General features: G+C 40.5%; 1 protein-coding gene and 1 long non-coding RNA gene across 4 annotated transcripts in view; one reads left to right on the forward strand and one right to left on the reverse strand.

The window, feature by feature from the left end:
- lgals17 (galectin 17) overlaps positions 1-5,759 on the reverse strand; it is a 7,837-nt gene extending 2,078 nt beyond the window's left edge. The window contains exons 1-7 of one of the 3 annotated variants that reach the window (XR_004797505.1): positions 5,624-5,759; positions 4,662-4,705; positions 2,426-2,788; positions 2,186-2,276; positions 1,026-1,204; positions 584-626; positions 371-469 (exon numbers count right to left, since the gene is read on the reverse strand). Coding sequence is in view for 1 of the 3 variants with exons in the window: in XM_035681479.1 (XP_035537372.1) it covers positions 1,026-1,204; positions 2,186-2,276; positions 2,426-2,788; positions 4,662-4,705; positions 5,624-5,640 (694 nt within the window). In the remaining 2 variants the exon portion in view is untranslated. The remainder of the gene's footprint in view (positions 1-370; positions 470-583; positions 627-1,025; positions 1,205-2,185; positions 2,277-2,425; positions 2,789-4,661; positions 4,706-5,623) is intronic. The other 2 variants (XR_004797506.1, XM_035681479.1) reach the window with 2 other exon arrangements.
- Positions 5,760-10,198: 4,439 nt separating this feature from the next.
- Positions 10,199-14,544, forward strand: part of LOC118343127 — a 10,506-nt gene continuing 6,160 nt past the window's right edge. The window contains exon 1 of the long non-coding RNA XR_004797531.1: positions 10,199-10,302. This is a non-coding gene — a long non-coding RNA (uncharacterized LOC118343127). The remainder of the gene's footprint in view (positions 10,303-14,544) is intronic.

Here is a 14,544-nt window from a genome sequence, read left to right on the forward strand (position 1 = left end):
GTCGGATTCGAACCCAAGCCGCTGCAGCAACTCCGTACATGGGTCACCAGCTCTACCGACTGAGCTAACCAGGGACCCATAAATGTATTTAATTTTACTGTATTAATTCAATTTGGATCTAAATTATAATAAAACTTACAATAGAAAACAATAAACGATCATCAAATTATAACTGTATTTCCTTATTTTTAAAAAAATGAACATTTAACTTTTTGGCGTTATATTTAATGATGAGCCCGTTCTGTGTCTCCATGGTTTCTTTTATTAAAACAGCAGTTTGCCACCAAATGTCACATTGAATCCAACCCAGAGAGAGGCAGTGTCATTCCAGTCGCTCCTCCAAACAGAAGACAGCCGGGATCATACACACCGCTTCGGGGTGCCATTGTTTGTTTAGTTTCTTCTTCCTGGCACCTCCTCCTCGATGACATCACACAGGTCGCTTACGATCCTCCGGGTCCGAGTCTCTCTGCCGAGTCACAGCAACAATTTATAAGTGTTGCATCTTCAGGACTTCAGCGATAGATTCAGCGACTTATTCAGACCATCAGGAAAAATACAAGAAATATTAATTATATTGTACTTCATTCCGATGCTGCGCCGGAGTCTCTTCCTCTCCTCTTGTGCTGCGCTCGTAGGCCGCCGTTGGTGGGGTTGAGCAGAGACGATATCCCGGGTAAAGCGGCTGCCATCTTGTTGAGCAGTAGTGATCACAGGGTTGACGGCGCGGTATCGAGGTCCCGCCCATACGCCCCGTTTTCATGACGTGGAACCAAAAAATCATAGCGTGATGAGAACGACAGAAAAATGTATTTGACGTGTACTTTTGCTCAAGTTTGTCACGTCTGCTAACATGGAGGAGGCGGGGTTTGTAACCTATACTGCAACCAGCCACCAGGGGGCGACAGAAATGGTGTTACTATTGAGGAACTGTCCATCTTTAGTGACTTTTGGAGCGAGTGCAAGCTACTTTCACTCGGAAACATTGGCCTAAAGTTGGACTAAAGCCCCCGCAGGCCTCTCACCTTCCACATAGAGCTGCACGGTGCTGACGGCGAGCCCATGCTCATCCAGGACTTTGTACGTCCCATCGTCTGAGCTCTTCAGCTGCTTCATCGTCAGCTTCTCTTGGATCAGGTCTTTCTGCAGACGCTCGGTGTCCTCGTCGCCCCTCATCCACACATCTGACCACTCCGAGCTGTTCCTGTGGAGCACAGTTCAGAGACTGTTAGACGTAACTCCCTGAAGGGAATCTATCATTTATTTATTAGTATTTAATTCTGGATTAAAAACTCTACAGTTATCCCAAAGTCATTTGGATTTATTCTGAGCAGATTATTTCCTGTTTAGGGAACTTTTTATACAATTCTGTCTGTATTATGTATTTTTTATGAATTAATAGGTTTTTTTTTTTGTTTTTTTTTACCAATTCAGTGTTTTCTTGGACATTGTTTTATTAGACAATTCAATGTCTTCACAGAAGTGAACCAAATGCTAGCACGCCTTAAAATCAAGAAGGCTATGCGACCCCCGGGTTGGGAACCACTGACTTTAAGTATAGACTGTGTGTAAATAAAGCTGCTGCAATAACAAAAGCATGAACACTGAACATAAATGAAACCAGTTTATTCTTTATGATTGTCATTTTTTGGTAATTTACATTTCAGCGTCAGCAAGAACAATAACTTAACTTCACAAACTAACTGCAACAGAAGGAACAATGAGAGAAAGAGTCTGTGTGACGCAGTCTAATAAATGCCTGAAGTGACTCATTAAATGTTCATTCAGCTCTTAAACAAGCAGTTTGTTCTGTAAACCCGACAGCCTGCATCCTGTGTTTGCTGCGCAGCTTCAAACTAAAATATGAACCAATTACATCGACAACCTTTGGAAAGTTCTTAGACACAGAAGAGACAATTCTTTTTCCAAAACCCCCACATGGTTGTGTCTCTATTTATCCTCCATTGTGTAAGCAGACCTCACAGGGTGACTCATAACTTTACCAGCAGCCTGTAATCTGCTTTAGTTTGATGCAAACAGTCAGTCCATACGGGCTGCGTGGAACAAACAGCACAGGCGACAAAATACGAGATGAATAAGAGGTGGAAGAAATGAAGAGTTCAGACGTCAGAAAAGGGCAGCGGATGTGAAAAAGTGGGTTTCATTTGTCGGAAAGAAGCTTTACCTGCCCTGAAAGACCACTCTCATAGAGTGACGGGTGTACAGATCCAGAACCAGCTCCCCACCTGGACGTCGGGACAGCTTGGTTTTATGGTCTGAGAGGAAAAACGTTTGAGATCAAAACAGAGCAAAGACGTCAACAAATAAAAATGAGATTATGGAGATTAAGTGAGAGAGAATGAGACGATGACGATGAAGAAACGAGACAGTAGAGGACATTAGAAGAGAAAGAAGAAGAACTAACCAAACACAGACAGCTTGACGCTCTGAATGAAGACCCTGGTTTTCATGTCCCTCACTCCGTCCACCACCATGAAGCTCTCGTATCTCCCTGTGTCGCCGATCTGAACGTCGTGGATGATCAGAGAGCAATCCCCGGACCCGAGCTTCTCCCGAGGAACCTCCACCCGGCCCACGAATGCCTCGGCCTCCCACTTCCTCTCCCCCCGCAGCTCGAACACCGTGTCCTCCAGGGTCGCCCACTGGATGTGGCAGCTCTCCTTATCCAGACTGGTCTTCCAGCTGCAGGGAAGGACAGCCTGGTTGCCCACCCTGCTGGTGACGGACTGCGGTCGGTGGGAGGAGAAGGAGGACAGGGAAGAGGAGTCTGCAAGAAGAGAGGAAGGAGGAAATAGAGGACGACCTCCGTCAGAGGATACTGTGTTCAGCCTCAGCTCCTCTTAGATATATTATACTTTATATTTGTTCTCCACTCCCTTTCAGAGGCTAATAATGTGCTTTTGATTTAATTAAAGGTACTACACAGATTTAAAATAAAGTTTAAAACAAAGACCACTTCTATCCAGTCTTCTCTCTGATGGTCTTTGTTTATAGAGTTCACAGGGGGCGCCAGAATCAACACAAAATGTTGTAATACAGTATATATATATATATATATATATATACACATATATATATATATAGGCTTCATCTTCTGAATAATTTCTATAAGTTTCAGCAGCAAAAATGTGAAATGTATCTACAAGAAAACGAATAATTAAACCCAGGTGAATTGTTGTTGCCAGTTTCCGGGGTTAAAGGAGTTTTAATGTGTCGATACGTACACATTATTCATTGTTCGCAGATACCTGTGGCGTTGGTCCAAGGTTATGTCTCTAACTGAAGATCATAGAACCGGTTTCAGTCAGTATCGGGTTTAACTTATCACATTTTTGTAATGAAACCAAATGGCATCAAAATCCTCAAAATACTAATAAAATACACATAAACTCTAAAGGTTGAAGCAGTGAGAGTCTGTCCTCGTCTAAACGTCTCACATGGTTTCATTTTATTAACTGTTTAAGGTCCACAGATGTCAAATTATCCAATATTTCTTCCTTCCTCTCCCATTAATCATCTCACGGCCCCTCAGATTTATTTCACTTTGTGTTGATTGTGGCGCCCCCGGTGGACAGAAGCAGTAATGTCTCCACTGCACCTCCGACCCTTCAGAATAACTTTATAGAAAGATCCAGTTTGTTTCTGAAGAGGCTTCAGACTGTTTTATAACCAGTTAGGAGATAAAAAGCTGCTGATTCTGTTTGTGTAACATCACCTGAAGCTCTAATTAAAGTATTTACCTTCAGTCCCTCAACCACTTAACAAGGTGTGGCTGAGGTTTTGGAAAGAGAGAGAGATTTTTATCGAGTCCAAATCAATTTATATATTGTATTTATTCATGTTGTGAGGGTTTAATGTGATTGTTCAGCAAAAAAAATAAAAAGGAAAACACTTTTTTATGTAAGTTGTTGAAATTTTACATTAAATATATAAAACTAAACATTACTTTGATGTAATACAGCCTGAATAAAATGTAACATAAATATTCATGTTTCTATGTGTTATACAATCGTAATTCACTGACTCGAGTCACGTGTGCGTGTGTGTGTGAGTGATTTAAATAAAGCTTTATCACACTGTATCATCATTGTTCTTCAACAACAGCAATTACACAAACTGTTTTTTTCTCCTTCTTATTCAGTAGAGCTGCTGAACCATTAAACCGGTTGTTAAGTTGCACTTTCGTTTATCATAAAAACAAATCAGAGTTCATCTTTAATATCTAAAACTGCTCCGCCCAGCGTGGCCTCGATCATATATCAGATATTATTTATTATATTATAATAAATCTATTATAATATGGTTTCAGTAACGAGATCCAGTTACAAGGAAAGTTATTAATCATTAACTGGATGTAATATGTAGATATCAGTATAATAACCAGGTAATTAACAGACTTTAATATTAAATGTCCTAATTTTAAACATAATCTGATGTTTTTATGACGTTTAATCTCTTTCATACGTCTTTATTTACACAATTTAAGACTTTTGATGGTCACGACCTGATTTTAACTTAATTAAATGAGTCAGACCACAAACATCTGCTGCCTTTTAGAGGTATTTAGGTGATTTCTGAACCAACAGGAGTTTTTTTAACTCCTCAAACCACAGACAGTGTTAATGAAGGGAGATACTCACCAACTAAACTGCCAACCAGGAGACAGTGTAGATGAACGAAGAACCTGAAAGAATGAAGAGATACGATAGAATCTGTCACACAGGCATCAGAACAAACATTATAAATATTCATATCTTGTTTAAATTAGGTTTTTAAAGTTTAAAGGACGCAGCAGCAGAAAGAAACTCATTTTATTCCTCATACGGAGGTTTTAAAGGATGTTAAACATTATAGAACAAAGATTTAATGATTGGATTTAATGATGATAGAGTTCAGTTTTATCATTTGTATATTAAAAACATTCATCATTTGATCTCAATGATGCAGAAACACTATGAAACATTACTGGAATCTACATATGTATTTAATTAGTGATGCAGGGTGTGGTCGCAGTCGATCTCTGACTGACTGAAAATCACATTATATTCATTATTTTATTATATTCTGGTTAAATATACTGAATTAATCTGATTACAGAACAAGTTTGAGTGTGAGTCTATTATTAAAAACAGAATATTAAAGTATGTTAATGTGGGAGCTTTAAATCAGAGTCCTGAGCCAATAAGAGAGCAGAACAGAATAAACCAGTATTTGTATTTATCTGTGTTTATTTGTGTTTATTTGTATTATTCTGATGTAATTTGAATATTAATTGTCAGCAGTGTGAAACTTAAACCGCAGCAACCTGAGTGTAGAGTAAGTTTCGTTTCTAGTCACCAGTTGGTTTCCTCAATAATGAAACTGATGCAGTGTGACCGCCTGCAGCTCAGCAGCTGATTCACTGTCTCACTCTCTCACTGTCTCACTCTCTCACTCTGAACCATATTCTGTCAATGATCTGAACTAAATAAAAGACTTGTCCCCTCTGCAGATGAGCCCATTGTGCTCTCTGTGGTCTCCCTGCAGCCCAAGGTGCAACAGTTCAAAATAAGAGCATTTGCATTGAGAGTGGAGGAAGCTTTTAGTTTGAAAGAGTTCTTACCATTGTCGCGTTTTCATGATGTCTGCTGTTTGGATACTCAGTTCAGTCCTCTTCTCTCTCCTCCGCTCACAGAGATGAGTGTGAGTGTGTGAGTGTGTGTGTGAGTTACTCTGCAGACCGCAGCTTATCAAGCCTGCTCCTGGATACACTTCCGGTGGACATTCCACAATAAAAGCGCCTCTATTACTGACTGATAATGAAATATATAGTAATAAGTGTCATACTAATGAAAGATATATTTAAACTTTAGTTAAAGATACACTACTCTTTTATTGGAAACTGTGATTTTATTAAATATTAAATAATTTTTTTAAACATTAGTGAGATATATATTTATATATATATTTATATATATATATATATATAAAATAAACAATAACAAAGTTGTATTGAGTTTTATTCTGGTCAAGTTAATGTTTTAATTAGTTTTTATTAGTGTTGGTTTTTAATTTCTGCTGTTATATGACATAATAATAATGTTGGGCTTTTATAAGCATCACTCTGTTCATAAATCAGTTAATTAAGACACTTTCAATACATTTTATCATTTATTTTTAATATGAAATCAGTGATGTTTAAGCTATATTGTGTTTTCAGGATATTTATTTATATTTATTTTATATTATATATTATATTTACATGTTTACTATCCTGTGAAATCGATATTTTATTCCAAAAAGCTCCATAATGTTTGTTTTTAAGTACACTTAGTTCATTTCAATAACTTGTTCCAACAAGTAAATTAGATTTTAATAAACATAAACACATCAACTGTGGATTTATTTCTCCTTTAGACGCTTTTATTTTGAAGCACTTCCGGTGTCCCTGGCCCCGCCCACCCAGCTGACGGCTCTGTGCAGAAATGAAACCTAAAGCAACCACAGACTGACACTCAGACTCAGACCCCGGCTGATCTTCTGTGCTCAGCAGAAAATGTTCCTTTGAAAAATGTTGGTGGTCTCTAAATAAAGTCCTGCTCACTTCCTCCCACTAATGTCACTGTCTGTCTGTGTGTCTGTGGCAACCTGTCTGTCCTCCACTGTCTGTCCTCCTGCAGCCCAACACTCACACCTGAACCCGGTCTAACTATGGCAGCTCTCTCCTGGATCCTCTCTGTGCTCTGTAAGTTCTGTTCCTTCCTCATCCGGATCAGTCCTGCTGTTGTTTGATTGGTTTCATGGTTCAGCAGCTTGTGGTGGTCTGAGGTTGTCACCTGGTTTCAGGAGGCACACCCATGACCCGCATGACCCAGGTACTGTGGTACCATCCTGGAACCGCATGACCCAGGTACTGTGGTACTATCTGGGTCATGCGGTCCAGGTCTGAACCAGGCGGTTAGTGGGATTGAATGTGTGGCAGTAAAGAGTTTTAATGTTGTTTTAATCCGTTTTATCTGCTAAAAGTTTGAGTAAAATGTTGTTAAATAACTATTAAATATGTTATAAATGATTCTAATGAATGCAAACAACATAGATTTCATGCATTTAGTATTTAATATGATGACATTACTCGTTATGATGTGAATAATGTCAGTATACACGTTTTATTATAAATGTGAATAATGTATCCAAGTATAGTATTATTATAAATGTGAATAATGTCAGTATAGTTTTATTATAAATGTGAATAATTCAGTATAGTTTATTATAAATGTGATATCGTCAGTATACGTTTGTGTTGTGTGTCGTTTGAATGATGTTTGTGCAGTTTGACTAAAGGATGTTTTTCACATTCGTCTGCTGGAAGTGGAAAGTTAATCCGAGTTCACCTGAACATTCAGGTTCTTTTAAGGGGGCGGGGTCTATTAGAATTGATTTGTGACAATAACAATATAGTTTTGTGTCCACCAGGAAAACTCTTATAAATAATCTTTAAGAGGAGGAAGCAGTTCAGTTTATACCAGAATCAGAATCAGAATCTGAATTTTGTTTATTGCCAGTAGGTTTTATGCCTACAGGAATGTGACCTGGTGCAGTTGGTGCATAAAATATACACGTATACAAATACAAATATACAAATATACAATTATTCCAAAATCACACAAAATCACACAAAATAAAGTACTTCTCAAAAAAAATAAATAGATAAAGATAAGAAGAGAAAAGAGAAAGATGGTGCCAGAAGAACGTGGGTGCCATTAATGTAATGCATGCTTTATATTACCAGGGTGGGTATTAGAGCCAGTGACAGTGGGGAAACCCCGGGCCCTTGTTAAGGAGGCCCAAGCTGCAGACGGGAAGTAAAACTGTTTTTATGGCGAGACGTTTTAGTCCTGATGGACGTGTTTTAATTTGGAATTTAAACTTTTCTTTTGAAGAAAACACATTATTGTTCCATGTAGACTGATTGTGTTTTATTTTTTGCTTTAACTTAAAGGGCAAGTTGTGTAAAAAAAGGCTGTAAACATGTTTATTTCTGCTGTTTTAATAATATGGGGCCTTATGGAGAATCACTGCTGGAGCCTCTAGTGGTCGTTAGAGGAACTGCAGTTTCTGTTACTTCAGTTTCATTTGTCAGTCAGGGAAGTTGTTGATGTTTTTCAGTAACTCTGGTGTTAGAAAATGTGAGGAGGAGGAAGTTTATGTTATGTTATATCTACAGACTCTGTGGTCGGTGGTTTGTCTCAGCGGCGGTTTATCAGCTCTTTATGTGGCGTTTGTCTTAAAGTCACTGAAGATACATGTAGTGACGCAAAAAAGTAAAAATGTATTCAGTTGAATTAAGATGGCAGTGGAGTCCAGAATCTAGTCTAGTACAGCTGCTGGAGGTGCTCACAGGCATTAAAGAACAGAAATAATAATTATATTACAATATCTAACAACATATATAGAACTAACAATCAGTATGTACATTATAATACAATATATTAATATATACAGTATTAGTGCACATTAACCAGAGAACATTACAGGTTAATCACTATTAAGATTAAGTGTCCCCTAAGTGACCTTTCACCCTCCTCAGGTGCTGCAGGAGCTCACCTGTCTTCGGCCTCACCTGTCCTCGGCTCGCCCCTGGTGGTCCAGCCTGGGCAGAACGTCTCGCTGACCTGCAACCTGACCTCCAACATGGACGTCACCTGGTACGTCCTGCGCTCAGACCAGCTGCTGCCTCTGCTGACAGTCAAGCCTTCCAAGGTGGCAGAACCAACGGTCAACTTCCACACTGCCAACCACCGTCGCTTCAGCAGTGTGGGGGACCTGGAGAACGGCACGGTCCTGGAGATCCTGGAGGTGGAGGAGACGGACGCCGGGCTGTACTTCTGCACCGGGCGGTCTCAAGTGGCTGTTCGTGTGGACAGAGGAATTAATCTGGTTGTCAACGGTGAGAAAATCTAACAAAATATCACACTTTCTCTTTCTGTTTTTGTAAATATATCACAATAATAATACAATGACACAAATAGCCTTTAAATGTACACGTCTAACGTACAATAAAGTGAATAATCTGTCACTGTAAACAATTTAATAATAATATTTAAAGAAAATGTTCTTTTTTCACATAAAATAATTAAAACACTTTTGCTAAACGATCATTTTTCACAGATATTTACTGTTTGTTTAATAGACTGAACTGTTAAATTCAGTTTAATACTGTTTAAATAATGTAAAATGTGTGATAATTAACAGTCTCTACTGTCAGGATGTAGTGAAAGACTTTAAGAGAAATGTCTGGGAGCAGCTGGAGTCTTATCACCAAACTTATTTCTTATTTTCATCCAGAATCATTTTAGTTTGCACTCCCAAGACGATATAATCTGCTTTCAGTACTTATCTTGCAGTTGGGACACAACTGTGTACTGACTATAAATATGTGGACATTATATTACATCTCCCTGTATCTGTGATATAGAACCAGAGCTTTACCCTAGTAGGAAGTTGCTCAACCATCACCAACCAGTGAATACTTTGTCTAATCACCAAACTACAAGCAATCATATTCTCACTGGACACCTTTGATTTGTTTTAATTAATTATACTAAAAGAAATGTAAATAGTTTTTGTAGTGTTTTGGAACGGTTGCACGACTCTGAACTCCGCCCCAATCTCTATTCAACCATCAACAGTTTAAGCGTTATGCGAACGTAACAGGCTGATATTGAAATTAAATATTACAGGAAATGCGAAACTTATTTTAAATTACATTTCAGAAATCTCATAGTTATGTGATTCCAATAAGTTTTGACTTATTCCAAAGTTACATATCATCAAAGTTAAAAGGATTCATCCTCTGGGAACCATGAATGTCTGTTTCATGGCAGATCATCTGACAGTTGAGCGAGTACTCCGATTTTATAAGAAAAACTTCTGTTTCTCAGTTCTGAGGATGTTCTGTCAGTAATTTTCTAATAAATACAAAAACTCCTGCAGCGTTTTTCAGCAGCAGCCACGACTTTAATTCCTCTGACCTGCTGCATTTCATTTGTACGTTTCACAGAAGTTACAGTTACAAACCGGTTTGTCTTCTAAATCCTGATTGTAAAGGTTCCCACAGTTCACAGAACGATGTAAAGAAGAAGCTGGAACTCTGAACTGTTTGGGATTTACGCAGTTATATTTCCAGAATATTGAAATATGGAGACTCAGCCAGGCTGCCATGTTGGAGCCTGGGGATCTGTGTTCTTCCAGCTTTACTCGTCCTCTTCATTGTCATCATCATCGGACTCTACCTGTGCTCAGGTGTGTGTTCTCTCCTTCTATCCTACATTCACTTCCTCACAGGGCTGTTTGAGGTTAAGACTCTCAGACGGACTCGTCATCCTGAAGGTTGGAGTTTCAGTATCAGTGAATTATCTCCATGAAGGTGAACAAGCACCAACAGGTGTGTTTGTGGCACCACCCAGTGGTGGGAAGAAGCTCTGCATCGACTCAAGTACAAGTTTGAGGTATTTGTACTTGACTTCTATGTTGCTGACGTGGCTGATTTATACTTCTACTTCTTCTTTATTGTGCAAAAACAACAGATACAACACTGATGAACAGGAATAAAATACACAAGAAAACAAGTAAACAAACAAAAAATAAAAGATGATGTGGTTCATATATGAAAAACAAACAGATGAAGGAAAATCTAAAATGTGTGGTTTGGGAGGAGAGTTTAGTTTCGTGTTATTTTGGAGTTATGTAGGGTTGGAACAAATAACGAAAATATATTATATTTTGATTATAATGAATACTGTTAATAATACATAATAATAATAATAATAACCATATATGATAATAATAAATAATGATCCGTCCGTTTTGCAGATTCTAATTATTAATGCAAATATGATCACATTAATTTCCGCAATTAAAAATGGTTTAGATTTAGTTTACAGTGGAATAAAAGAAGCAAACTGTGCAGGTTGTTTCTCTGCATGTAGTAAATGGAGTTCATATTCTGCTGGAAATAAAAGGAGGCAGACTCAACACTTTTCTGCCCAAATTGTCTAAAGTGTCTAGAGTTTGCGTCATGTGCCCACAGCTTGGTGGCGCAGCTGGAGCGGGCTTTTCATCCAGGTGGCGGCTGTTTTAAGTCACCGTGACAGCGATAGATAGATAGATAGATAGATAGATAATAATAGACAGAGTAGATAACAGACAGACAGACAGGACAGACAGACAGACAGACAGGATAGATTAGATAGAGTAGATAGATAGATGTGTGATTGTGTAACTCCAGCAGCGACGTGATACAGTAACCTCCCGCAATGCGCATGCGCGGAGGGCTTCGGAGGAATTCCAGCGGGCTTTTGATGTTACGTCGCACATTAAACGCGCGCGCTTTGATTCAAAGCCAATAGAAATCGTGGAAGTGTTTAATACCTGAACTCTTCTAATAACAGCCGCTTTTATTTGCTTCATTAGTTTATCGGACGGTCGTTTAATTCCTTCAGCACTAAACTCAGCTAACAGCTAACGGTAAATAACTCATTTTTTATTCATTTCAATCAACTTTAATAGTTTTAGTTACTTTGGTCTTCATAGTTTCTGTAAAATGAACGATTGAATTGTGGAAAATGTAACTGATCTAACGACGTTTAAACATTTATATTTGTGTCAGCGATCTAAAAGGTTTAAAACTCGCTCAAGCGCCACCTGATGGAATTAAGAGGTTTTATAGATGCAGATCATTTCTATAAAATCCAGACCCGCGTCGATTTGGGTCCCTGCTTTTATTGCCAGTGTTACGGTATATAAGTTGCTCCACACAGAACCGAACTGGGTCAATAAATTACTAGTCTAGTCTTAAATGGAGCCATCTCAATCCATCATGGACGACACGGTCTTCATCTCTCAAGAGACTCTTCGGCCCATCGTACAGAAACATCTTGAGAGGCTCTCTGCAGCGCAGTGGAGCATGTTAGCTGCAGGGACTTTGGACTCGGACTCAGTCGCCGTACTTGCTGATATGATTACTGAAATCATACAGACAGCTGCCCTGAGAACCGCCGTGTTACTGTTTCACAAGAGCACGCCCAGGAGTGCGCCTGAAACCGATATAGGCGAACCTTTCGAGAGTTTTAAAACTCAGCTCCGGGACTCCCTCGCCGGTAGTTTGGCTGACGCTCTTCACCACCTGCAGGTGAAATGTCAGAGCACACAAAGTCTGACAGAACTGGTGGTGAAGGAGGTTACGCAGAAGGTAAACTCTGTTGTTCCTACCGCCATCAGCTGTCCCGACTGGCCGGAGGAGCCCGCCGTTTTTGTCCCCAGCTGCATATCCGACGCAGCGTCTCTTCGCCGGATGGTGTTTCTTGTTTCCTCATGTCTGAAGGCATACTTATGGAAAGTGAACTCCCAGTGCCTGTGTTGGCAGCCAAGGAGCACGGAGACCTCTGAATGGTCAGACGAAATTCTGGATTCAGAAGAACCAGAGGACCGCGAGTCAGTTCAGAGCCTAAAGTCCGCGATCTCTGTTCCCACTGTGACTAAAGCTGTGAGCAACATCCTCGTCAGGTGGTCCAGTGAGACAGCGGAGATCGAGGAAGAAGGTGAGGCTGAATGTGATGTGGTTCCTTCTGTAATCACCACTCTGGATGCCGAGGCTGTGGCATCTGAAATTGTCAGGAAAATACTGGATGACCTGCATTATCCTGACAGTGCAGATGTTACCAGCAGCAGTGTGAAGAGCGGTTCACTGAGACCTCATTTCAACATGAGATTAATAGCCGATAAGGTCAAAGAGTTTTTCGCCTCACACGGCGCGTCCGCCGATAGCGAAACAGCTCGTGAAGACAGCTTCCTCACGTTTGCCAAAAAGCAATTTGACAACGTGATGGCACAGCTGATGAGAGCGAGTGAGAATCATGACCCCGACTTTCTGGTGAGTCTCGACTTGGAATCAGGATCTTCTCAGCTTGGACTCGTAGAAGCTGCTGACGACATTTTTGGAGACTCTGTTCCAGAGTCTCCAAAGCCCAAATCTGACGTTGACAGTGAGCCCAACATCTGTATCGGATTGACAGCGGGGTTCGATGTGAGGAAGCAGCTGTCTTCACCAGATTTTGAGGCCATCAAAAACGATGTTGTCAGCTTGTTTCAGGAATTAACCCGTCCAGAGGAACCGGCTGCACTTCCCAAGAAATCACTGGAAAAGATGTCTAGTGACGAGATCAGGAAGTTTTTAAAGGAACTGACTGATAAAATGTACGGCCGTCTCAGGAGCAGCCAGACGCATCAGATTCCTGTGGCTCCATTGGGAAGAAGTCTCTCTGACTCTGTCATCTCTCAGCTCAGGAGGGAGGTGGACGCCACCACTCGGTTCCCCTTTTCTCCTGACGTTCTGTACTTCATGACAGAGGACGCAGTGAGGAGGTTCTTGCAGCAGGTGCTACTCTGGATGGACAGAGAGGCATCGCATAAAACGAGCCATAGCAGCGAAGTGTCTAGTGCACTTACAGACATCGAAGACCTAATGACACAAATGCTGACCCCACCAGAGGAAAACATCCTCCCAGAGTCCCCCGAAGACAGCGACAGGCAGAGTCCAACACCCTCTCGCTCAAGTTGGGGATCATCTGATGATGATGATGATGATGATGAAGAAGAGTTGTCTGATTTTGACGACTTGAATCTCAGACGCCACGTTGATAGTCTGATTTTTATCAAATGCAACATTGATGTTGCTTCAGAAGATTCACGTCCTGAAGTAACCCCTGAGCCAACAGTCGTCTCTTCCCCCTGTCCTGCAGTGCGTTTGAACACTATGGTTTCAAACTCTAAACCGTCAGGCAGTGGACTTTCAGCAGTGTCAAGTGATACCTCGTATGGTTTAATCAACACCATCATCACTTGTCTGCTCACGAGGATCCTCTCGAAGGCCCCTCTGAAAACCAGGAAGTCCCTGAAGATGTTAGACGTCTGCGCCATCGTTAAGCGTCTGTCAGACAAGGCGCAGGGGGAGATCAGACTCACTCGCTCTTTTGTTAGAAACATCCAGAAGAGCATGGACATCAGCAAAGGTTTGATCAAAGGTCTTCACCAGGAGTTTGGCTCTGAGGAAAAGCTCCTGGATGCTGTAGTGACACCTCACCATCCATATTTTGACGATGCTGTCGTGAAGCATCTGAAAATCCACCTGAATGTCCCCTTAAGTCCGCCACGAAAGAGTGAAGCCGCCCGGTTCTTTTCAGCAGTGGGTAAAGTTTTAATCGGGCCCTTCAGGCGGTGCATCGCGGGCAGCACTGACGATTAAACCACAATCCCCCCTCCGCGTCTTTTAACCTCTGGAAACATACAGCATTCATCTTGAAGGAGACAAGTTAAGGGAATCAGAAATCGTCACACCTTCCATCTCACCTGAGTCGTAGTAAGTCAGATAAGGTGGAGGGTATGGGCTGATATTTGTGTCAGTAGAAACTGAATTTGAATCATTTAGAGCTGAAACTGAATTGCCCAACTTGAATAATTGCATTAAAAACCTGAATTTGAATTGCA

The sequence above is a fragment of the Morone saxatilis genome, unplaced genomic scaffold, assembly GCF_004916995.1.
Source record: "Morone saxatilis isolate NCDOM2014 unplaced genomic scaffold, NCSU_SB_2.0 Contig9, whole genome shotgun sequence".
Lineage (NCBI taxonomy): Eukaryota > Metazoa > Chordata > Actinopteri > Moronidae > Morone > Morone saxatilis.